Source organism: Debaryomyces hansenii, assembly GCF_000006445.2.
Source record: "Debaryomyces hansenii CBS767 chromosome F complete sequence".
Taxonomy (NCBI): domain Eukaryota; kingdom Fungi; phylum Ascomycota; class Pichiomycetes; order Serinales; family Debaryomycetaceae; genus Debaryomyces; species Debaryomyces hansenii.
Window position 1 is genome coordinate 635,436 of NC_006048.2, and position 24,420 is coordinate 659,855.

At 36.3% G+C, this 24,420-nt stretch overlaps 14 protein-coding genes across 14 annotated transcripts; 7 read left to right on the top strand and 7 right to left on the bottom strand. All coding sequences in view use genetic code 12, as the record gives it.

The window, feature by feature from the left end:
• Positions 1-124: 124 nt before the first annotated feature.
• On the top strand, positions 125-1,255 carry DEHA2F07304g (DEHA2F07304p; the record flags this gene model as incomplete). Its single annotated transcript, XM_460675.1, has 1 exon — positions 125-1,255. One exon carries the CDS (start codon positions 125-127, stop codon positions 1,253-1,255), a length of 1,131 nt encoding a protein of 376 aa, XP_460675.1.
• Positions 1,256-1,401: 146 nt separating this feature from the next.
• On the bottom strand, positions 1,402-2,643 carry DEHA2F07326g (DEHA2F07326p; the record flags this gene model as incomplete). The annotated part of the gene is made up of 1 exon (XM_460676.1): positions 1,402-2,643. The coding sequence occupies one exon, from the start codon at positions 2,641-2,643 to the stop codon at positions 1,402-1,404; it is 1,242 nt and encodes a 413-aa protein (XP_460676.2).
• A 346-nt stretch (positions 2,644-2,989) lies between these two features.
• Positions 2,990-3,652, top strand: DEHA2F07348g (DEHA2F07348p; the record flags this gene model as incomplete). Its single annotated transcript, XM_460677.1, has 1 exon — positions 2,990-3,652. One exon carries the CDS (start codon positions 2,990-2,992, stop codon positions 3,650-3,652), a length of 663 nt encoding a protein of 220 aa, XP_460677.2.
• A 99-nt stretch (positions 3,653-3,751) lies between these two features.
• On the bottom strand, positions 3,752-4,561 carry DEHA2F07370g (DEHA2F07370p; the record flags this gene model as incomplete). Its single annotated transcript, XM_460678.1, has 1 exon — positions 3,752-4,561. One exon carries the CDS (start codon positions 4,559-4,561, stop codon positions 3,752-3,754), a length of 810 nt encoding a protein of 269 aa, XP_460678.1.
• Positions 4,562-4,812: 251 nt separating this feature from the next.
• On the bottom strand, positions 4,813-7,038 carry DEHA2F07392g (DEHA2F07392p; the record flags this gene model as incomplete). The annotated part of the gene is made up of 1 exon (XM_460679.1): positions 4,813-7,038. The coding sequence occupies one exon, from the start codon at positions 7,036-7,038 to the stop codon at positions 4,813-4,815; it is 2,226 nt and encodes a 741-aa protein (XP_460679.2).
• A 472-nt stretch (positions 7,039-7,510) lies between these two features.
• DEHA2F07414g (DEHA2F07414p) lies at positions 7,511-10,786 on the bottom strand (the record flags this gene model as incomplete). The annotated part of the gene is made up of 1 exon (XM_002770718.1): positions 7,511-10,786. One exon carries the CDS (start codon positions 10,784-10,786, stop codon positions 7,511-7,513), a length of 3,276 nt encoding a protein of 1,091 aa, XP_002770764.1.
• A 220-nt stretch (positions 10,787-11,006) lies between these two features.
• On the bottom strand, positions 11,007-13,829 carry DEHA2F07436g (DEHA2F07436p; the record flags this gene model as incomplete). The annotated part of the gene is made up of 1 exon (XM_460681.1): positions 11,007-13,829. One exon carries the CDS (start codon positions 13,827-13,829, stop codon positions 11,007-11,009), a length of 2,823 nt encoding a protein of 940 aa, XP_460681.2.
• Positions 13,830-13,988: 159 nt separating this feature from the next.
• On the top strand, positions 13,989-14,756 carry DEHA2F07458g (DEHA2F07458p; the record flags this gene model as incomplete). The annotated part of the gene is made up of 1 exon (XM_460682.1): positions 13,989-14,756. The coding sequence occupies one exon, from the start codon at positions 13,989-13,991 to the stop codon at positions 14,754-14,756; it is 768 nt and encodes a 255-aa protein (XP_460682.1).
• Positions 14,757-14,900: 144 nt separating this feature from the next.
• DEHA2F07480g (DEHA2F07480p) lies at positions 14,901-18,467 on the top strand (the record flags this gene model as incomplete). The annotated part of the gene is made up of 1 exon (XM_460683.1): positions 14,901-18,467. One exon carries the CDS (start codon positions 14,901-14,903, stop codon positions 18,465-18,467), a length of 3,567 nt encoding a protein of 1,188 aa, XP_460683.2.
• A 193-nt stretch (positions 18,468-18,660) lies between these two features.
• DEHA2F07502g (DEHA2F07502p) lies at positions 18,661-19,266 on the top strand (the record flags this gene model as incomplete). Its single annotated transcript, XM_460684.1, has 1 exon — positions 18,661-19,266. The coding sequence occupies one exon, from the start codon at positions 18,661-18,663 to the stop codon at positions 19,264-19,266; it is 606 nt and encodes a 201-aa protein (XP_460684.1).
• Positions 19,267-19,971: 705 nt separating this feature from the next.
• DEHA2F07524g (DEHA2F07524p) lies at positions 19,972-20,442 on the top strand (the record flags this gene model as incomplete). The annotated part of the gene is made up of 1 exon (XM_460685.1): positions 19,972-20,442. One exon carries the CDS (start codon positions 19,972-19,974, stop codon positions 20,440-20,442), a length of 471 nt encoding a protein of 156 aa, XP_460685.2.
• A 328-nt stretch (positions 20,443-20,770) lies between these two features.
• On the top strand, positions 20,771-21,175 carry DEHA2F07546g (DEHA2F07546p; the record flags this gene model as incomplete). The annotated part of the gene is made up of 1 exon (XM_460686.1): positions 20,771-21,175. One exon carries the CDS (start codon positions 20,771-20,773, stop codon positions 21,173-21,175), a length of 405 nt encoding a protein of 134 aa, XP_460686.2.
• A 407-nt stretch (positions 21,176-21,582) lies between these two features.
• DEHA2F07568g (DEHA2F07568p) lies at positions 21,583-22,206 on the bottom strand (the record flags this gene model as incomplete). The annotated part of the gene is made up of 1 exon (XM_460687.1): positions 21,583-22,206. The coding sequence occupies one exon, from the start codon at positions 22,204-22,206 to the stop codon at positions 21,583-21,585; it is 624 nt and encodes a 207-aa protein (XP_460687.2).
• A 323-nt stretch (positions 22,207-22,529) lies between these two features.
• Positions 22,530-24,302, bottom strand: DEHA2F07590g (DEHA2F07590p; the record flags this gene model as incomplete). Its single annotated transcript, XM_460688.1, has 1 exon — positions 22,530-24,302. The coding sequence occupies one exon, from the start codon at positions 24,300-24,302 to the stop codon at positions 22,530-22,532; it is 1,773 nt and encodes a 590-aa protein (XP_460688.2).
• Between the last annotated feature and the right edge of the window lie 118 nt (positions 24,303-24,420).

The window sequence follows — 24,420 nt, forward strand, 5'->3', positions numbered from 1 at the left end:
AAACGAATAAGTCAGGCCACCATTGCATTTCAATATATAGGAAATCTTTGGAATATTAATATAGAATTGAGTTTAGAATTTAGTATTATTGAAACAAGTCTGGCAAAAGTCAAGTTCATATAAGATGTCTAGAAATTTGCCTTTATTAGCTAGTGCCGAGGTTGTTAAGCATAATACACAGAATGATTGCTGGGTTACCTTATACAACAGAAAAGTTTACAACGTTAGTGGATTTATTGATCAGCACCCGGGTGGAGGAGATATAATCTTACCATACGCCGGAAAAGATGTTACAGCAATTATGGCGGACACTATTTCCCATGAACATTCAGAAAGTGCATACGAGATGTTGGATGATGAAATGTTGGTTGGATACTTAGCCACCGACGAAGAAGAAAGAGAATTGTTAAATAATAAGAACAATACACCAGTGGAAGTTAGATTAGAAGATTCCAGTTCTGTTGATCTTTATGAGTTCCACGATAGTTTGCCACCTGCGGAAAAGTTAGCGATTCAAACCGATTATGAAGAAGATATTAAAAAGCATAAGTTTTTAGACTTGAACAAACCATTGATTCCCCAGATGTTGTGCAGTACCTTTTCGAAGGAGTTTTATCTTGACCAGGTGCACAGACCTAGACATTATGGGAAAGGGTCAGCGCCGTTATTCGGCAATTTCTTAGAACCTCTTTCGTTGACACCATGGTGGGTAGTACCAGCGGTTTGGTTACCACCTAACTTCTACATTTTCTACGTTGGTTTTGTCAATCAAGACAAATTGGTTGCGTTGAGTTTCTGGGTTATGGGATTGTTTGTTTGGACATTGGTTGAATATTGTATGCACAGGTTTTTGTTCCATTTGGATGGGTATTTACCTGAGCATCCCGTTGCACTTACACTCCATTTCCTTTTGCATGGTGTCCATCATTATTTGCCAATGGATGGATATAGATTAGTGTTGCCACCAACTTTATTTGTCCTTTTAGCATACCCGTTCTACAAATTAGTATTCGCTATATTCCCATTCTACATGGCATGTTCTGGTTTTGCTGGTGGAACTTTAGGATACATTTTATATGATGTTATTCATTACGTTATTCACCATACCAAATTACCTCAATTCTTGCAAGATATCAAAACTTACCACTTGGAACACCATTACAAAAACTATGAAATGGGTTTCGGTGTTACAAGTAGATTCTGGGATGTCATTTTCGAAACCGAAATCACTAGTACCTTTCAGAAGAGAAACTAAGCCTCATGAATGATGATTTATTTTACACATGTCTCATTTTTTATTTATTCTAGAAGAATTAATGATATCTACTCATTAATTATATTACTAATTTAATGCTTAATAATTTAATATTTCATACTTTTATACTAATAATGCTCATTTAATTATATATTTACTGTAAAATCGTCTGCCGTTAACAGTATTCCACCATGCGCTAATGCATCTTCTTTTTGGGAGTCTTTGTCCTCATTTTGTATCCTGTATTTCTTAGGCGCCTTCCGGCCTTGAATCTTTGGTCGCTTTTTCGTCTTGCTCCAATCTATGTTACTATATTTGGTTTGAAGATTTAACTTCCTCATGAATATTGCTTTTTTTAATTCTCGTAACTTATCCTCTTGATTTCGGTTTTTAAGCATCCTTTGTTTAAAATTTTTATAATTTATAAGCCCACGATGTGTTTCTTCTACTTTTGATAGATATTCTGAGTAATTAAACTTTTGCTTCAGTGTATCTAACGTAGATTCTTCTTCTCCTTGTTCAGGGTTAATCACATATGTATCAGGTACATCATTACTCTGATTTTCGTCGTCTCCTTCTTCTTCGTTATCATCATATTCGTATGTGTATTTTGGGTTATCAAAAATTCTTTCACATTTTTGATAAAGATTGGCATGACTTGTGCTGTCCAATGTTTTTTTGTGTGATTCATCGACATCAAGCCCTGCTAATAAAATATCCTGCCAGTTTAACAAACGTGGATATGGACGACTGGAAGACAACCTTGTTTTCCCTTGCTTCTGAAAATTGATAATATTGTTAACAAGATGATCAACTTTATTTGCCAATTTTTTGCATACTTCATTAGTCATTGCGGATGAGACATCAGCACTCATAGTTAGGTTTTGTTTATCTGCAACATTCTTTAGTTTGCTATGTATTTTCCTTTCTAGCAATGCGTGTAGTTCTATCATGATATCAACTTTACTATTTGATAGTGTTTCCTTAGTTGCAACCGATCGTATCCTAGTATACCGTTTGTGTCTATTTTGGTGTATTACTTCGTCTTTCACAGATACCTCATCATCATCTCCTGTATCCTCCGATTCATCTTCATCGTCTGTAGATACACTTTCTCTCATATCTAGCTCGTTCTCTCGGTTTACATTAGTTTCATGATCTATGTCATCAAATTGTTCTATACAATTTTCTGAACCAACAAATGTTTTACTTGAACGAGGGTCAGGAACTCGATCGAATGGCAATGGCCAGCTAGCCCAGTTACGTCTAGGAAAAAGAGGGTTTATTTGGTGGAATAGGAACGTCGAGTATAAGTGAAGCGAAAGATCGTGCCTATATTCATCTTCGATTGAGTTAAGAATAACTTCTCTTTCTTTCTTTGTAGACATGTTATTAGCTAATACGGAGTCCTATCATTCGGATAAGTTCGAAAACCTGCCTCTTTATAACATAAATTTGATGTACAATTAGCTTATCTATACAAATTTATCCAAATACAAACAGAGATAGTGATGATGCGAATGAAAAATTTCATTATATTTAAGCGCATGGATCTGCGCTACATCGAAATTAGATAATTCATTATTTCCCTCTCTTTTTCTTTCTTTCTCTCTCTTCTTCTCTTTTAGAAAGGTTGAATATTTTCATTTCAGTTGGTATTTAGCGGTTTTATAAGAGGAGTTAAGCAATCTTGTAAGAACAATTTAGAACGTTAGTAAAAAAGTCGATAGTACAATGGAAAATTTTCAAGCCCAATTTTTAGACCTTGCTTTAGAATCCCAAGCATTGCAATTTGGTACCTTTACCTTAAAATCAGGTCGTCAATCGCCATACTTCTTTAACTTAGGGTTCTTCAATACTGGTAAGTTGTTATCAGCCTTAGCTACTTCGTATGCCAATGCTATTATTAAGTCTGGCTTGAAGTTTGATATCATTTTCGGACCTGCTTACAAGGGTATTCCATTGACTGCTATCACTGTTGCTAAATTAGCCGAATTGGATCCTGAAACATACGGTAATGTTGGCTATTCCTTCAATAGAAAGGAAAAGAAGGACCATGGTGAAGGTGGATCTATTGTAGGATGTCAACTCTCGGGAAAGAAGGTCTTGATTATTGATGATGTCATGACAGCAGGTACTGCTATTAATGAAGCTTTTGCCATTATTAAAGAAGGAAAAGGTGAAGTCATTGGTTCTATTATTGCTTTAGATAGGCAAGAGACTACAGCTGACTCCGAGTTATCGGCCACTCAAGCAGTCCTGAAAAGATATGGCCTTCCTGTTATTTCAATCGTATCCTTGTCAGATATTGTTAGACACTTAAAGGACAAGATTACACCAGAAGAATTGAGTTCTATTGAATTTTACAGAAAGCAATATGCTCCTAAGGATGCTTAAGCATTGTAAACAGGAGTTTGATGTCGAACATGTTCACACTATTATTTATTTTATATATGTATATAAATACAACGAAATTATCTTAGCAAATGGTACTATTTAACCTCTAATCTTCATAACCTTCTTTTTTGGTTGTTTAGGTGCTTGTGGAGCTTTAACCTGTGGCTGCTCTGGTTCAGGATCATAAATACTCTTTGTCATTGGGTGCTTGATAGTCAACTCAGAATGAACAGGTACAATAGTATTCATTTTGAACCCTTTGACCTTAGGTATTTCACCCGGTTCGAAACCGGTCTCATATTCACTTGGTAATGGAATACCACTCTTTGGTCCAATGCTAGCTAACGTAGTTGGATGCGTTTTCAAGTAGTCAGCTATGATATTTAATACTGCTCTTTTAGTCTTAAATCTCGAATCGACTGGCATACCATTTTTATTGTTGTCTTTGATTAATACTCTTACTCTACCTGGATTACCGAAGTCTTGCGGATGTGTCTTATCTAATTCCAACATTACTGGTAAATTATAATGACGACACGCATCTGATATAGTCTTTGCTAATGGATTCGACACTGCTTTAGACTCTGATACTCTTCTTCCGTCCTTATGCGATCTTGATTTATCAAAGTAACATGGATAGATTATTTGAAATTTTTTTAATTCAGCTCTTTCCTCCGCAGAAAACTTGTTAGGATCAACAATATCTTTACGCTCAACACTCTTGTCTTGCTCTGGGTGTGGGAAATTAGGAAATAATGGTGGTTCTTGATCTTGTGATCTTGTAATTTGAGGTCCTGGTTGTACTGGTGCTATTGGAGTTCTGAGTGATGGATCAAATTGGGCAATATCCATGTCCATGTTATCAATCTCATCATCCAAGACGTCTTCCAATACTGGTCTCTTTGCCATGTTGCTCTGCTGTTTATTCTTAGAGTTTTTTAGAACTAATCGTTACTACTAACAGGTTTATGTCCAATATATTTTCAAGAACCTCAATATACATTCACGTGACCAGATATAACTATATACTATAGACCAAATCAATCCTTTTCAATGATTTATATATGAATAAACATAACAATTAGCTCTTTGGTAGTAGTAGTAGAGTCGGTCCTCCCAATTGCCTACAGTGATAGAAATATTAAAGAGTTTGCATCAGATTATGGGCCGCTAGAATCCAATATTTCGATGAAAGTTTCATCTGTGTCATTTCTACAACGTTGCACGGCAGCAGTACATATATTATTGTCGAAGCAAAGACCCCATGCACAACCTGTGATATCATCAAGTAGGTCTCTGACAAATTTTCCGCTATTAATATCCCACAATTTCAACATTATTTCACTTCCACTGACAATTTTAAGACTATCATGCTGAAAGCAGGTGATGGCTCCGCTGTGTCCTTCTAACTTACATATATTGTCTCCCGATTTTGGATTCCAGACTCTTAATGTTGAATCAGCTGCTGCTGATACCAAGTATTCTTCTGACAATTCTAACAACCCCACAAGAGAGCTATGTCCTTCTAATGTGTGTAATAGTTTCCCACTTTCAATATCCCATACATTTATAGAAGAATCCATAGATCCAGAATAACATCTCTTAGTATGGAAATTCAATGCCGTAGAATATATTCTATCTCCATGGCCAGCTAAAACATGCTTACAATTACCGTTATCAAGAAGGTCCCAAACTCTAACGGTTGTATCATAAGAGCCAGATACAATAATATTACCGTATCCAGAAACCGATCTCACAGATTGCGTATGCCCCAATAACACGGTAATTAGGTACGGATTCTCAATTTCATTGCTATCGTAGGTTTGTTGTCCAACTACATCATCTTCAGCTTCTTCTCCTTCATTCATTAATGGTAATTTCCAAACATGCAAGTTATGATCTCTAGACCCGGTGACTAGTAATGGAACCTCTGGGAATATTATATCTTCTCCATTATCATTCTTTCCGATTTTCACTGGATGTAAAATATCCAAGCACCTCACAGTAGAAGTGTGTCCCCTAAATACATGAGTACATTTTCCTGTCTTGATGTTCCACACCCGAACAGTTCTATCTGTGGATCCACTCACCAACGTATTGCCCGTATACTTCAACGCCCAGACACCCCCCTCGTGGCCTTTTAACACCTTTAATAGCTCCCCTGTCTTCGTACTATAAATGTTGATTAGTTTATCATCAACACCCGTTATAATCTTTTCATCATCATGCTGCAAGCATGTCACAACGTGACTTCCGTGTCCAGGAACACTAATTCGTTTCGGTTCGTAGGTGGGATCCATCCACCTATTTAATATAGTACAACGCTTCTTGTATAATGTCTGCATGACATTTGCTTCGTTAATATCAGACTTCAGTGACCATTCTTTCAACAATTTTTGTGGGTCGGCAATTTCTCGTTCTATTGCTCCATCACTTAAAATGAGCTTGTCTTTCTTGAGTAGCTGTGCCCAGATGCCCGAATTGTCAATAATCTTGTACCAGTTGGAACATACACGTGCAAGTGAACATAACGCTTTATAATCCAAATGTGACAAGATATTGTAAGTAATTTCTAGAGGCAAGTTACTTATCAAGTCTCTTTTTAGACTGTTTTCAATTAATCCACTAAAAGAACTTAACGACGATCTATTAGTGTTCTGTAACAATCTAAATATGAAATGATTCTGGTTCTTTTCACTCAAATATCCGGAAAGGCTCACCATCATTTCCATTAACTCCGATTGTGTTGTAGGTATATTAGACAACTGGTGTTCTATTGGGTCAAAATTAGAAATCTTATCACCTGTAGATTGTACAGGTGATGCACTTGGAGAAGGCAACGGTAATTGTTGTGATTGCTCTTCAATATCAGAAATAGGAGTATTCGTGGGTGAGTTTATTGCAGTTGGTGTACGTGGTTGCACTATTATGTGCTCCTGGATAATTTGGTTGGTCTGTAATAAAGTTTCGTTACTATTGTTTGTTTCAGTAACGGCTGGAGTAACAGTATTTGTTGGTGATGGAACACTCATTAATCTCCGCTTAGGAGGATGCACCAAACCGTTTTCTCTGAAAGATGATATACCCGATATTATAGCACTCTGCCCCGATATTTGGCTATTACAATCCGTGTCAGAGATAATCATGTCATCACAGGACTCAGTTCCTTCTCTGTCATAAGCATCCCCTTCACCAGCCGTCTCCTCTCTATTTCTTATTCTCTTTCTGCTCTCGCGTCCCAGCTGATCAGATATTATTGACAATTTTTGATATTCATTTTGTAACCAAACATCTGAGAGTTTTCCGTTAGGATTCACTGGTTTACAGTCAAATTTGGCAATAGCATCTTGCAACGGGTACAAGGATGGTTGGTTATTAGCACTCATAGATTTCCTGTTGTAATATTTTTGTATCCGTTTTAAAACTCATATACTGATAGCCTCCAGTTATATATGTTTATTTATTTTGTTGAAGTATTAACACCACTGACTGATACGTGTGTGGATTTATTATTTATTCCAATATTGAAAAGGCTTCTAAATTCAACGCCTTTACTTGTCTCTAAGATTCAATAGAGTAATCCAGCACTTAGTCTAGGTGTTTTGAAATGCCACTATGTTACGTATGTACTCTCTGTCCGTTGTTGATATTTTATCTATACCTCCTTCTTTCTTTATTAGTTTTAGTATACAGGAGCAGGTATGAAAAAAAAAACCACAATAGAAAAAGGATTTTGTACTTCATACCGGAACTACAAATACGAATCCAGTCAATAGACTAGTCAAAATCAAAACTAGTATATTATAGTCTATATAGGAAATGATAAACATGTAATTGTTACGTAGTAAATTATACAACTTAGATGTTGTTAATCATAATACCTGGTTCACCAGGAACAGCACTGTCAATGATCTTACCAGTGATAGTGATTTCTACTTCTTCGCCAGTCATGACATTGGTACCCTTCTTAGCACCACTGTCAAAGGAGATTATTTCGACATCTTGAATATCCACCGAAACAGAGGATTTCTTGACGTTAGCCAAGACAGACTTGATGACGTCGGTTTCATTAAAAGTCAATTCTCTGTTGAAGACGGTTTGAGGATCTTCGTTGGCTAATCTTTGTTTTAATAAAGAAATGAAAGGCATGGCACGCTTCATGTCTTTACCAACCTTTTCCCTTATGATCTTGTTGTCGTCCAAGGATTGGGATTCAAATAATTGTCTGACAATTTCGATGTAATTGTCTTGCCATTCTGGGAAAGATGTAGCAACAAATAATCTTAATTTTGCAGGCTTTGAAGGATCAACTTCAGATGGCTTACCCTTCTTCTTCTTCAAGACGTTACCCTCGGCTTCACGAATAGATCTAGATAAGTCTCTAACATACTCTAAAGCATCTGAAATTGATTTTTCCACGGGCTTGGTAGCACTTGGGAATTTAGTAGATTGGATAGATCCACTGTTGCCCAAGACATCACGATAAATATACTCACTGAAATGTGGAGCAACTGGAGCTAATAATAAGGCCTGAGTCTCAATGTATCTGATCACAAGATCCTTGTGCATACCTATATTTGAAGTTACAGAGTCTCTGTAGTAATCTCTAGCAGTTTGATAATCGAACAAACCGTATTTCAATCCAGCCTTGAAATTGGTGATTTCGAATTGAGCATATGTTTTACCAATTAAATCATTCATTTCATTTTCGAATGCAACGTCGAAGAATGAGTCAGTTGGGCCAGTTCTTAATGAGTCCTTATTTTTGATGATTTCTTCACACCATTCTTTCAATGTAGTCAAACGTAAAATAGCAGCGTTAGCATTTGATTCGTCAAAGTTTGCATCTTCAACGGTATCACCAGCATCAGCTAAAGCAATTCTAGAAGCATCAGCACCGAATTTTTCAACAATTTGTTCCAATGTCATGAAGTTACCAGTTGATTTCGACATCTTAGCATGATTCAACATCAAGTGACCATTACTTCTAATACCCTTTGGCCATAATCTCTTAGGGAATAAGGCAACATGTGTATAGATAAAGAAAGTTAAATGGTTTGGAATTAAATCCTTACCAGAAACTCTTACATCCAATGGATAGAAATATTCGAATTCTCTTCTCATTTCCTTTAATTGGTCAATTGGAATATTAGTATTGATGTCTTCACGACGATTAAAGATAAAATCAAAAACTTCATCGGTCATTAATTCTGGGTTAATATCAAATTTACCTGCTTTAGCACCATAATAATCAGAGTGTAAGAAACGGGCAATAGTATAATAGGCCATATAAATAGTTGAGTCTGATAACGATTCGATCAAGTATTTTTTATCCCATGGTAATCTGGTACCTAAACCAAAGTTTCTGGTAACAGCCCAGTTCTTTAACCAATCTAAAACACCTTCAAAACCATGTCTGGTTTCCTTTGCGAATGTTTGCATATCGGCTAAACATTCTAAAGCTTGAGATTTCCATGATTCTTCACCGTAGTCAATATACCATTGGTCTTCCAAGGAAACAATACATTCGTCACCAGATCTGGAAATAACAGAACCTTCAGGTTCATTATACACAAAGGCATCATTAGATGCGACCAAATCAGCTCTAACCTTTGATTTAGCATCTGAAGATGCTAAACCAACATACTTTCCAAAAATCATCGTACCATTATAAAATCCTTCTTTGTAAGCAGATTCCTTTGCTTCAGCCAATTGAACAGCGTCTTTAGGAGATTGAATCTTCAATTCCTTAACTAAAAACTCAGCACACTTGTCACCGTATCTTTGAGTCCTGATGATTGGAATAATATCATCACAAACCCATTCTTTTTCAATGTTGTAATATTCTGGTTTGTTAATTAAATCCTTGGTGGTGATATAGTCATCTGGAGAATCAGATGGTACACAAGTGACGACACCTGTACCCTTTGAAGCCAAGACTGTTTCCATAGGTAAGACACGTAATTCCTTGTGTACGGCTAATGGAGCATGAATTTTAGAACCTATCAAAGCCTTACCATTGACCTGTACACTCGACTTATAGACACCTCTCTTAGGTGTCAAATTTTGGTATGACATATTCTTGAAAGCACGTTCAGTACAAATATAGTAGTTGCCATTACCGGCATCAAAGATACCATAGTCAATCTTTGGAGAAACAAAACAACAAGTTTGACCATACATGGTTTCAGGTCTTAAAGTTGCAGCTACTAAGTAAACTTTCTTACCTTCAAGTTCAAAATTATTTTCTTGGAAGAGCTTCTTAGCTTCTTCTGCAAATTCGGTAACTTCGATCTTAATACCAGTATATTCTTGTGGGTTAACACCTTCTCCTGATTGTCTATCGTGATCTAAACAAGCTTGTCCATCTTTTTCAGAGTAAATGGTGTATCTTTCACCAAACTTAATCTTACCACAATCTCTTAACCTATTTATTTGCCATCTAACAAAGGCATCATAGTAAGGATTAGCATCGGTAGTAACAAAAGAACGTCTCCAGTCAACTCTACCACCGAAGGCAGTAACATCTTTCTGGACTAAAGGAGGGAAATATTTAAGCCAGTAATCTGGGTCAGAAAACTTTACAACTTCTTCTTTACTAATACCTAATTGCAACATGATTTCGAATTGGTATTTACCTCTACCTTGCTTTGCAGCAGCCTTGGACTTCGTAGCACTGAACTTAGTAATATCATCCCTCTTGACCTTTTCTTTAGGTTGTTCTTCAACGTCTTCAGCTGGAGCTCCCGAAAAATCTTCACCAAATTCTTCAATTTCTCTCTTGATTTTATCAGCAGAAGCTTTGATTGGCATACCAGTACAGTGGAATCCTAATGGAAACAATGCTCTCTTACCATTCATTCTTTCGAAACCAGTAGAAAACTCAACTTTCGATAAAGTGAAACTGTGACCAGCATGCAAAACACCGTTCATGTAAGGGTAAGCCATAGTGGCAAAATACTTAGGATACTTCTTCCTTAATTCTTCAGCATCATCAATCGATGGTTCTTCTTCGATAGTTGGCGCATCAACTTCAAATACCTTGTCATCAGCCCAAACCTTTTGATATTTCTTTTCTATATCAATTAAAGCATCTCTACGGGCCGTATTTTCTAACTTAATAGTAGCACTCATGTTGTTTAAAGAGCTGTTAATGATCTAGTCGGGAACTTCGAATCTGCTGAAAAAAGTTCAAATATTCTTCAAGAGTGTAGTGCAGATAACAATTTCTTTTTTTGTCTGAAAAAAGGTCCCAGTGAGTCAGATTCTTCCTGTTCTTCTGTACAGAACATCACTTGCAACCAATACATATTTTGACATATATCTCAAGATTATCGTATATTCTTCTATATAATCATTTTTTGCGTACTCTACGTTGTAATGTGGGTGGTACCATCAATTTTGGCTTTTTTGTTGGTACATTTTTTGTCCCATTCAATGTTCTAGTAAGATCACTCTTCAGTCCAACATTAAGTAATTTACCTTCAAACTCTTCAGAGGTTAAAATCAAAGAAGCCTTCCCAGCATCTGACGGTACCTCAAATTCAGCCAATGCTGCCTCTTGATTTGGAAATACTTCAACGTGGCGAACTGGACCAACTCGTTTAGTAAGAAATGCGGTCATTTGATCGCGGTTTATAGTATCACTTACATTGAATATACTAATAGTACTCAATTCTTCGAATTGATTAGATATCGCAGCAGGATCTTTTTCGGATTTATTATTATGCTTCTTTGCTTGTGATTGTGAAACCAGAATTTTTCTATCATGTAAAGTAGTTCCATTTAATTGCAAGGCATTTTTAGCAGCCACTTCTGATTTGAATACGACAAATGCATAGCCATTATTAATGTTCCCCTGATTTTTCATTTTTTCATTCAAGGGAACCTTAACACTATCAATGGTTCCAATAGTTTGGAATAGAGATTCTAGATCAGATTCTGTAGTGGTTTTGAAATTTAGGTTTTGAATGTAAATCTCTCTCTCGGTGATTGCAGTATCTGTTTTAGTTTTTTTAGAATTTGGCTTGGACATATCTACAACAAGTCTATACCTCTTATTCGAAATTTCATCTTCGAATTCTTTACCCTGATAATTCAGTATTGCCAAATGTGCAAGTTCAGGGCTGGCATATTCAACATAGCAAAATCTGCGACTTTGATTCAGTTTAAGCGATGGAAATCTGATGCTGACCACAGTTCCAACCTGTTCAAATATATTTTTGACTCGTTCATGTGAGAAGCTTGGAGGAAAATTGCTAACCCAAAGGGTGCTCCCGAGCATTCTTATCACTGATACTTCATTCCCATCAATGAGTTTTATATTCTTTGTCAAAGATGCGAATACCTCTTTACTATCTGTCCATTCTATAATTGCCTCCGGTGCCTTACCATCTTCCTGGAATAACTTAATTTCCTTAGGGGTTCCACAATCATCGAAAAATTTCTTTAATTTCTCTTCCGATATATTTTGGGGTAAATTGGATATCTTAACTGAGTACTCCTCCCTATTTCTAGTTGTCTCATTCATTGAATCACGCCTTTGTCGCTTGTTTGATCTATCTTGTTCCCCTTCATCGTCGTCAATATTTCTCTTGATCTTATCAGTCGATTCACTTTCAAAAGCCTCTTGTATGTGCATACGCTTCAAGCTCATTTCTCGAATTACTTTGTCGACCTTAATTAATGCCCTTTCGTATGAGTGGATGTTACCTTGGATTTGTTCAAAGCTTAACCATTCTTGCATAATTCTCTCCGGCCAATCTAATGTTTTTGAATTATCTACAGCTCGTTCAAGTAGTTTTGAGATTAGCTCATAGCTAGAATGATTTCTTCTTTCAAACTCGTATGAATACAACCAGATCTCACATTGGTCACTAAAATTCTCTAATAACTTCATTAGAACCTTTCTTGCCATATCTGGATCATCGAGAGTCTCATATATGGATACCACAAGCTTCTCAACAGAATGAAATACATCATTATTGTTTTCTAATGCAATATCAACGTAATCAGCAGCATCAGTATAAAGGTCGGCTACCATATCTATATTTTCCCCACTGTGAACGAGAGAAAATTCATATGATAGGATCGCCAAAGCCAATACTTTCCAATCATCGTAGCTATTCGAATTCATTAAATCTAATTGCAAAGCTCTCGTTTTCATATTACTGAAGAGCTCAACCCCATTCTCAAATATAGGGCAATTCCGAATATACTCCGCATAACTGACTGCTGACCCAGGATAGGATCTAACAAACTTGAATAATACAGGCTCAAGAACTATCGACTTTACATCGATTTCTTCTTGGTATAGTATGTATATATAAGCTAGCCAAATTGATACCCATCGTGGGTCATCAACCGACCCTTTTCTATCGGAAGTTATCGCTCTATAGAATAAAACCGACACTTCGTCTATCCCCTTTGCATATTTATTCACCAGCTCCATGTAGTCAATCCAAACTTTTACATCATTTGGATTCTTCAGAATCCCAATCTCAAATTCTTCATAGTATCGTTGCGCTTTGAGGGTCTTTGAAAATACTTTGTTTGCAGCTAACATATGTTGTTCATACTTTTTTGAATCATACTTGGAAATAAAGCCTGATAACTGAGAAAATGATTCTCTTATACTTTCGTGGGGATAGGAGATACGTTTCAAATGCAACTTTAATAATGTATCAAAATCGGCTTCATTTCCAGAAATATCGAGTGCATTATTAAAGAACGCAAGTACAGTCTCCCATATTTCTTTACTATTCTTGAAATCATGCACTGTATCATTCAATGCTTCCTTAAACAATTCTTTTATGATCAGTTCGCTAATAATATTTTGAGTATCGTTATAGTTGTTTAATACAAAATCAAGGCATCTCCCCCAATACTGCGCAGTAGGATAATCATGAATCACTATTCTATAGAATTCAAGGATACTCTTAATTCGAAGATTGTTATCTTCAATGGCTTGTAGATCTTGTAACCAATTTACAATGTCCTTTGTTGATAGTGTAAAATATTGTGCTTTATTTTGCCTAGCTTCATGTAGGTCTTGTGTCTTTCCTTTTCTGTCTACTCTCAAAATATCAATTAACTTGTCATGGTCATTAGAAGTATATGGCCATTTACTTAGCTGTTCCTTTAATTTGTGAATCTCGCCATCAATATCTTTATTCATCTTATCTTAAGGACATTACTATTCTATAAACCATTCTGCATTCCTATCTATGACTTAAGTCTTCATATCAAAATAGCGACAGGGCGCGAAACCAGATGAACATTAGAAAAAAAAATTTGTACAGATAGATAGACTGAAGACTCTATTATAGCAAGCAGTATGGATGCAAAGATTTACTTACAGTCCTATGGATGGAAAGAAGGAGAAGCATTGAAACAAGGGGGTTTGAGAAAACCAATTCTTGTCAAACATAAAAAAGACACTAAAGGTTTAGGACATGATACTAATGATGCTGAGGCATGGTGGGAAAGACTTTTCGATGGGCAGTTAAAAAATTTAGAAGTGAAAAATGGATCAGCAGGTGCAGTTAGCTTTGAGCAAAATAATGAAGCGGTGGAGAAAGATGTTAGGAAGGCAACCTCACCGTTATATAGAATGTTTGTTAAAGGCCAAGGTTTGGCTGGAACTGTTGGGAAGACCAAACACACACAAGTCAAGAGCACTAAATTAGACGGATCCAAGGTGTTCGAAGCGGTAACAGAGAACCTCAAGGAAGACGGTCCAATTAAAAGTAGCAAGTCCAAGAGCAACAAGAAGGATAAAGATATAAAGGAAAAGAAAGTACGCGATAAAAAATCAAAGAAAGATAAGGAAGAGAAAAAGAATAAGAAGAAGAGTAAAAAGAATGAAAAGATAGAATTGGATAAAGTAGACTTGGAAACTAAAAAAATAACGAAGGAGAAAAAAGAAAAGAAGGAAAAGAAGGAAAAGAAGACTAAAAGGATAGAATCCGACAAGAAAGATAAAGACGAAAAAATACGGTCAAGTAGTACAAATAAATCTGAAAAGAAACGTAAGAGGGACGATAAGATGGAAAAAGATGATTCTTCCTCTAAGAAGAAGAAAAAGTCGGTAACCACTGCTTAATCGTTCATATACATGTATAATAGATAATTTTAATAGACAGCATGATTTTGTGTCACTATGTACAAAATCAGATATCAACAGTCAGTAAATCGTTTATATTTTAATTCTTGCAGTATTCACTTCAATTATAAGCCATATGATAGGATGTCAATGAATAATGACGTGCAATTGTCATTTCAAACCAAACACGGGATAATATTTCGTATTGGAACCTGGTTAGCAACGATTTTTGTCATTACTTTCATTACCAGGTATACCTTAAAATACTGGATACTGATTTTATTTGGGTTTCTTACTTGCATTTCTATTGCTTTTTATTTGATAATTGGGGATTCCTCTGTCAAACCTATTCCGAATTATAGTAAAAAGTCAACACGATTCAGTTTTGTTGATGAAGAAAAGTGGAGCCATGAACTTCATAAACTTTATAAAGATACTAGGATGCTTAATGAACCAGTAATTGAGCAATCATTTCTAATATCTGAAACTCTTGAAGACTTTATTAATTTGATTATTAAGGAATTTATAGACAGCTGGTTTGTACAAATTTCGAACAGTACTGTTTTTCAAGATAGTATTAGACAGGAATTAAAGTATGTTATACGAAACTTACACGAGAGGTTTACCCAACTTGACTTTGCTAAGCTATTAGTGTTTCGAATCTTGCCTATAATTCATGATCATTTCAACCACTTTGTCAAAATTCAGCATGGCATTAGGCTAAACGGGAATACCTCCAAACTTCCCACGGGATCAATGGAATATGCCATCGCAGCTGCACGTCAATATGATAGAGGTAAAGTGCATCCAGGTGTTACTGTTTCAATGAATTCAAATGACGTTAATGAGAAGAAACATCTAAGGAATAAGGTCGATTCAATTCTTCCACATCTCTTATCTCCAGAAGAAAATACCAATAAGGCGGGAACTTCATTGGTGAAAGAAATTATATCGTGTACGATATTATCAAGGGTGATTCACTTATTAGGAGATGGTGATTTTTATAATCTTTTAATTGTGAACCTTATCGGTGATAATATAAAGCATAGGGAACAAGTTAAGCAATTACGGGCTGCATTAGAAGAACATACTAGACTGTTAAAACGCCAGACTTCAAAAGGTATATCAATGACTGCATCATCTGAATATCTTCAGAATTATAAAAGAATAAATAAAAATAGTACTATCCAGAAAAACATGGATAATCATTCGTTTAATGAAGCATTGCAGTGTGTTTCTAAGGTTTCAAGTGTCGCTGAGTTAAAGCATTTACTGCTGTATACGGGTTTTCAATTATCAAGAGTCAAGGACGAAAATCCTGGATCGTCCAAAGAAATTAATGTTTTATTGTCTAGGCTAAATTTACTTAAATCTAAAATTGATAACAAGTTAGCTCAACTATCAATTACATCAGAAAAGAAAATACATAAGGATGAAGATGCTGCAAACTTGACGTTATTGGATATATTGAATAACAGTGTAGGCTTAAAATTCTTCACTGAATTCATGAATGACAGAAGTAGATCACAATTGTTTCAGCTTTGGTTGGCCATAGATGAAATTAGAGCTCCTCTTGAGGATATTGATATTGAGGAAGATGGAGAAGCTCGCTTATCTCTATCTCTTGAATTCTCCAATTTAGGAGATATCGTCGAGATATACAGGGAGTTTTTTCAGAATTCAAGTCTCGAAATTGATCGGGACGTGTTTAACAGGGTCGAGAGTTTTGTTAATAATAAGGATCCTATTTACAAGTTAGAATTATACCAGAAATCCAGAAAGGCGCTCTTCAAGCTACAGAATAATATTTATGAAAGCATTAGCAACGATGATTTTCCACCTTTCAAGAAATCAGAATTGTTTTTAAAATTACTTGAGACGCATATTTTCGATTCAAAACCAGATGAAATTAATTCACCAATGTCGTGGTCTTCGTCTGGTAAACGGAAGATTAAACAAATAAGCGACCCCTTAGAAGATTCTAGTGAAAGCGAAGCTGATGAAGTCAGTCCTGGTGTTATCAAGGCTGTAGAAGATGCGTTCACTCAGATTATGAATAGTTCTGATGATAAGAAGAGTGAAATAATATCCGATTCAAAAAACTCTAACCTGCGTTCCTCTTCTGCGGACATTGCAGAGTCAACTTCAAATAATCCAATTCTGACAATACATTTAAAAAAAGATTTATTTGGTGAATCTTCTAATTTGTTTACAGATGATAGCGTTAACTTCTCAAATGGCAATAGAAATTCTAAACTATTTGACGATATAAGTGACCATTCTTTCTCTGACAGCGATTCGATAAACTTTGATTCGGACTCTCAAAACCAAAATATAAATTTACTGAACCCTTCACATTCAGACCTGCAAATATTTTTAGCAGCACCCGGGAACCTCCGCTTAGCAGAAGAAATATCTAAATTAAGTGAAGAAATTGATAAATTATCAGAGCAGCAGGCTGTTTTAAGCCCATTATTGAAAAAGGCAGAGCTCACAAATAACGTCGGTGAATTAAAAATTTTGAGGAAATCCAAAGTTAGTTTAGATAGAGAAATTAATGCAAAGGAATTACAGAAACAGCAGTTCATTGTTCAAGAAAACGATAACAGTTTGTATGGGAAATCTCGGGTAAGCATTCAGTCATATATTAGTAATAATGAAAATGGGAAGAATTATATCCTCTATATTGTTGAAGTACAAAAATTATCTAGTGAGAATCAAAACAATGTCACTGCTGGATGGATTGTTGCAAGAAGATTCAGTCAATTTTTCAGATTAAATGAATACTTAAAGTCTAGATATCCACTAGTAGTAAATATAAAATTTCCTAAAAGAACAGTTCTGGTTTTAAAGTTTCAACAAAAGCAAATAGTCGAACAAAGGAAAGCCTTACTTGAAGAATACTTACAGCAGCTACTAAAAATCCCTGAAGTATGTTCTAACAAAGTATTCAGATCGTTTCTATCTTCTGAGAACTTCACTCTGAGAAATAGTCAATCTATCGACGGAAATACTAACGTCAATTTGAGTAAACTAAGAAACAGTGTGGAGATAGTTGCAAATAAGCTTTATAACGGTATCTCAGGCAAAATATCACTGAACTCATTAAGTAATGCGGATAAGTCTTTTCCTTTGCCTGATCAACCAATGGAAAAGTATATGAAGGATATGCAAAAGGAGTTGAGGCAGTTTGACGAGTCGGAGCACACAAATAGCATAGAAAAGCCTGTTTTCGTTAAGCCTGTATGCGATCTATTGATATCTGTTTTTAGACTCAATACGCCAAAGAGTTGGTTACGAGGCAGGGCCCTTTTAGTCATCCTACACCAGGTATTTGGTAATACTCTAGAGAAAAAAGCATATGAGGTGATAGACTTTTTCTTGAGAACCGAAGAAAATGTGCTTGATCTATTAATATGGGGTAAAAACATCATATTTCCCATGGGGAGGCTTATGGAACCACCAGAACCGCGAAACTCGTATCAGAGATCAACGACAAAACAAGAAGCTAAAGCCCTCCTTGAAATATTCATGCAAGAAACTTGTTCCAAAATATTTGGCTTAGCGAACACTACATATGCATGCAACAACATATTCGAATTGCTTCAGAATGGTTTTCTAAACAAGCATCTAATTTTGCAAATTTTCGACGAGATAATCAACCAATTGTTTCCGGAAGCATCCACCGATGTTTCATCGGTTTCTGTATAGGAATACATCATATTCATTCTAGAAAGCATCTGTAATGTTCCATGTAGTTAGATCGTGACCTAGGCAATGTGATTGTCCGAGGGAACCGGTTGTGAGCAATGCGACTATAGTCATACCAAGAACGTATCTGAAAAACTTATTTAAACCATACAACCCGAATTGATTTTACCCATTTATTATAGCAAGCATCACTATGGTTACCAATGATTCAAAAAATACGCCAAACGTTCCAGAAGGCTGGTTAGCCAAATTCGATGATAAATATAACACGTTTTTCTACGTCAACTTAAAGACTAAGAAGTCACAATGGGAGGCACCTTCAGGCACATCATTCGAGCCTAAGTCTGCTGATGAAGTGTTGCCACCTCCTTACAGTCCTACATCATCTAGTGGTGCTCGAGCACAATACCAAACTCAGGATAGACCACAAGCTCAACCACAAGTTCAATCTCAACCTCAACCTCATGTTCAGCAATATCCTCCACAACAAGGATATCCACAGGGATATCCACCCCAGGGATATGGATACCCCCCACAACAAGGATATCCACCCCAAGGATATGGATACCCACCTCAGCAACAATACATGCAACAGAAACCACAAAGGTCCCGTATGGGGGGCATGGGGGGCTTAGGCATGGGTCTTGGTGGTGGTATGCTTGGTGGTATGCTTTTAGGTAATATGATGGGCAACAACGAGATGGAAGCATATCACGATGGGTTTCAAGATGGAGGTATGAGTGGTGGTGATGATATGGGTGGTGACATGGGTGGTGACATGGGTGGTGGTGATTTCTGAGTATTTTCAAACAAACCGACCCCATTCAATATGTTTTATTCGCTCCTTATTTAGACTATAATAAACTTTTGCCTATATGTATAATACTTACAATACTGATCAATTCTGGCATCTTATCAGGTTCACTGTAGATCAAGTAGTAGGTTGACATATGTCTATGTCAATCACGTGAGATGGATGTTTATGATTTATGCAACCTTTGATGTTCCTTATTTCTTACACTAGAACTTCTTGGTCAAACTTATAAATGATATATGCCAACATAAGGTCTGGCATCATACGGACGAAAAAGAAAAATACTGATTAGGGTCACCAGTGGCACTCTGGTGGAATTATGCTCTGTAAAGGTTACGGTGCAGTTGCGTCTACCAAATAAACGAATGAAATCTCCGTTGGGGACCCTGACCAAACCACCGCTCTCTATGTAGGCGCTGTGTATGAATTATATCCATACTAACGAAAATGAAAAGAATTATAAAACTATATTGCAAAAAGCTATAGAATATTGCGACATAGACGTTTTAACAATCGATAAAATTACTGAATATTACGACACTAAAGAATGGATTACTAGAAATAAAAACAGTCGAAATCTAGTCGTGACTGAGGTAATGTTTGGTTTTGAGCCATGGGTCGATAATCATAAGACCTGACTGAAAAAGTAGATAACCCATATTACCAAGCTATGCAATAATTAAGATCAAAATGGTAGAAACAGATCCTAAGAATCCTCCAAATGTTCCAAAAGGTTGGCTTGCGAAATACGATGAGAAATATAAAGCCTTTTTCTACGTCGACTTAAGGACGAAGAAGTCGCAATGGGAAGCTCCTTCATTCGAACATGCTGATAAGGTGCTGCCACCCCCCTACAGTCCCACCACATCCAATGGTGCTCAATTCCAATCCCAAAATCAGCCTAGACCCAATCCTCAACAACCACACCCTCAACTGCAACTTCCTCCCCAAGGATACGGGCAACCTTCTCAGCAGCAACAAGGGTTCGCACCTCAGCAGCAGTACGTGCAGCAAATGCCGCAAAACACGCATATAGGTGGTATGGGTGGTATGGGTGGTATGGGTATTGGTGGTGGTATGCTCGGTGGTATGCTTTTAGGAAATATGATGGGATCAAGACGACACAGCAGACGTATGCCAAGACGGTCACGTAGATGCTAGCATGATGGTAATTTTACGGTCCAACTTTATTGATCTTTCTGACAAAATTCGTCTTTTTTCTTCTCCTTTTATTTTGAACATAATAACATACTGGCATGTGTGCCACAACTTCCAATAACCACTGAGTCTGGTGCTTCACTATGTTAACTGTAGATCAGCTAGTAGTAAGTAGAAATATATTTCATACACGGCACGTGAGTTTTATGGTCCAGCTTATGTAATTTGAATTTGAAAAAATTCAACCAACCAAACTCTGAGAATTAATTATTAGTACTTATACAAGCGCTTTAACATACTTGAAATCGGAATATAAATAGTATAGACTACGATGAGATTTACCAGGGTATTGAGACAAGCAGAAGAAGTTTTAGTTAAGGCCGCAAGCGGTAACCCAACCGGTTTGACAGGTATTTACCAACACCCAAACCCAAGACCTGCATTAATCGCTTTGTACAACCATACCTTAACTGTTTTAGATACGAAGTTCCCAAAAGAATCAGTCTACAAACAATCAGTTGAGGCTTTGACCAGAAACAGATTGAAGGTTGTTCAAGAAGAAGAAATTACTGAAAACATTGAAAACAAGATCGGAGGTGGTTTGATCGAAGAAATTATCATACAAGCACACGAAGAATTGGGTTTAGCCAATGATTTGAGTCTGTTGAAATGTTGGGAGGAATTAGAAGAAAAGCCATTAGACGATCAATGGGTCTACTTTGGTAAGAAGATCTAATTGAGATTTAGAGAATTGTAGAATAAATAAGAATCAACAAAAACAGAAAGAACCTCACTCAACCTAGCATTATAGTTTATACTTTGAACTAAAATTTTCTCCATAGTGGTTTGTATTTCTAATTTCATTTATATTTAATGTTTAGCAAATATAACAATAATAGTACCAACGGTTATGTAGTACAATGGAATGTTCCGATCGCAGAGACTACAGTCACGTAACAATTTTACAGATCCTAATATTCAATTAATAAAGCTATAGTCATATATAACAAATCTAAGCGGATTGAATAACTTATATTTAAAACACTGGAAACAAAGATGACCAGGTAGCCCGTAATGCGGAAACACATTAACATAAAGAAACAAAACTAAAACAGTGTTAAAAACATCATTTATTAAGGTTAATTAACAGCAGTTAGATTTGAATGTATTGGGGGTTTGTGAAACGTCAACTCCGCCGGCAGATGAAGCAGTTTGTGCTCCTTCCGTGTTGACGTGTTTTTCTTGGATGATTCCTGCTAACTCGTAGAAAATAGGATCAACATTTTCATTGCTCTTAGCACTAGCTTCTAAAAATGGAATGTTCAATTTTGATGCTAATTCTTGGCCCTGTTCCTTTGAAACTTGTCTATTCTCTTCATCATCACACTTATTACCAACTAAAAAGATTTGGGCATCTTCATTGGCATGTTGAGTCACAGTCAGGTACCAATTTTCAACATTTTCAAAAGTCCTGGAGTCAGTAACATCATAGATTAATACAATACCCATGGCACCTCTGTAGTATGCTGTTGTAATGGTTCTAAAACGCTCTTGACCTGCAGTATCCCAAACTTGTAACTTGATTTTTTTACCATTACTTTCGATGGTTCTGATTTTGAAATCAATCCCGATGGTGGTAATGAACGATGGATTGAACTTATCTTCAACAAATCTTAATAATAAACACGATTTTCCAACGCCTGAATCTCCGACTAACAATAATTTCATGATCATATCGTATGATCTAGATGGGGCTCTACCACTCATGCTGTATTTTCTAATTATATTATTTTAGTGTACTGGTTTTAAGGTAACCTAAGATAATTAAAATATAGCTAATAGATGATTTATAATGACAAATATACTGCTTATCAACTATGCTGGAACGTTATACGATCCAAATGAGAATGGCAAGCTCATAGAATTTATTATCAAACCGATGAAAGTAGTGCGCAGACGAAAATGGTGTCTATTGTACTATTAATCAGGTTGGTGTCAAACTATATTAACTCTAAACTAATGATAAAAAGGGAATGATCACACGTAGACCAGGAGAGCTCTGGCGAAGATAGTTCTAATTATACAGACATTTACAAGAATACTTCGGCGTTGATTTCAACAGAAGAAGCGGCGTATGGAATTTCGAAATTTGCCATGACTTCTGGATGCAAGACACCAATAGCACCAATATGTTGTTCTTTGGACCCATCACCGGCTCTGAAGAAAACCTTGGCACCTCTTCCAGGGAAGAAGGTTGGATTTTCGTCATCTTGCTCGATCCAGTAACCTCTTTCGGTGGACTCCTTTGGGTTTTCTAACCAGGAGGTTCTCATGGTTTGCATGATTTTACCTAATAAACCTTGAACAAATTCAAACCCGGAAGTTTTTCCAGCGTAGATGGCACTCCAATTACGTTGGTTGAAGGCACCTCTTTCTAACTCAGGGTTCTTTAAAACGATATCACCAGCTTCAAAAACCTTGATTGGTAAAGAGTGCTTTCTGTTTTCCTTAATAGTCTTCAAAAGACCAGGTACTAAAGTGGTTCTGACGACTTGGTACTCAATTGTCTTTGGATTTTCTAATTTGACAGCAGTAGTGTTGTCGTCTTTGGTTCTTAAGAATTTGAAGTTTTCATCGTGCGAACATAATGTTAAAGGTAATACTTCCAAGTACCCGGCTTGAGCACTGGCTATTCTTAATATATCACCGATCTTATTCACTGGCAATGGTGCAGCAACTAAGGAGTCACCCTTGGCTTTTGTCTTGGTTAAGTTGTTGTAACCGTAAGCAATAGCCGCGTCTTCCATGATATCACATTGATGCAAAATGTCAGGTCTGGTTATTGGAATTCCAATGTCAATTAAGTCTTTCTTAGACGAAGGTTTGGCATGTAAAGACATTCTTTTCAACAAGTCGGAGATTTCTTGGCCAGTTAAATCTAAACCTAAACAAGAATTGATATATGGGATTTCAGCTTCAAAAGGTCTTGCTGAGATATCTGGTGTTATACGGTCTTGCTTATTATGCTCAGATTTTATTTCAATAGGTTCTATTTCAAATGGTACCTTACAGTAACCGGCAAACATAGCGACTAATTGATTAATGACAATCTCAGTCTTGGTTCTATCAGTACCGGTGACATCGATGAAGATGTTTCTTGTTTGGGCCGAAATCTTTGAGTGATTAGAATTGATAATAGGTGGTAATGAACAAACGGTTCTGTTTGCATCCAAGATAACAGGATATACTGGTGAGTCCTTAATGATATGTAAGTATTTTCCTAAGTGCTTATCCTTTTCGTAGAATTCCATTAACTGGTTACCATCCATCTCTTTCTCTTGGTTTAATGGGATAAAGTTAATTTCCGAAGGTGGTAAAGCTTCGTATGTGAATGGAGGAGTAAGTGTATCCAAATCATGGGTACCTATAGCCACCAAAGTTCTATTACGACATAAGTTGGTATGCAATTTATCCTGTAAAGCAAGGAACGAATCATAACGTCTTTCATCAAGTTGAACATTTCTCAAAATGGCAGAGGCTGCGTATGGACGCACCTGTTCGGTTGACTTGTGAATGGTCAAAGAAATTTCTGGCTTCGATGGGTTGTATTTGAAACCTGGGGACAGTTTCTTACCCAAAAATTCATTCAAAGCTTGAGCAATACCTTCGATACATAACATATCATATCTATTTGCTGGAACTTCAATCTTAAACTGAGGTCTTTCATCACCCTTACACTCTTCAGTAGTGTCTTCATCCAATTCAATACCGAATTCAAAACATAATTCGTCGAATTCTTCAGTAGTATATGATCTACCTAATAGATCGAAAAGATCTTGTTTATCAACTGGAATAGTAGGCATTGTACTTGAACCTAATTTTGTATCTCCTAGTAATAAATCACCGATTTTTCATCGTGAGTCAAGATATAATTTTTTATTTTAATTCTCGCCATATAAATGCTCATAAATACGGTGACTA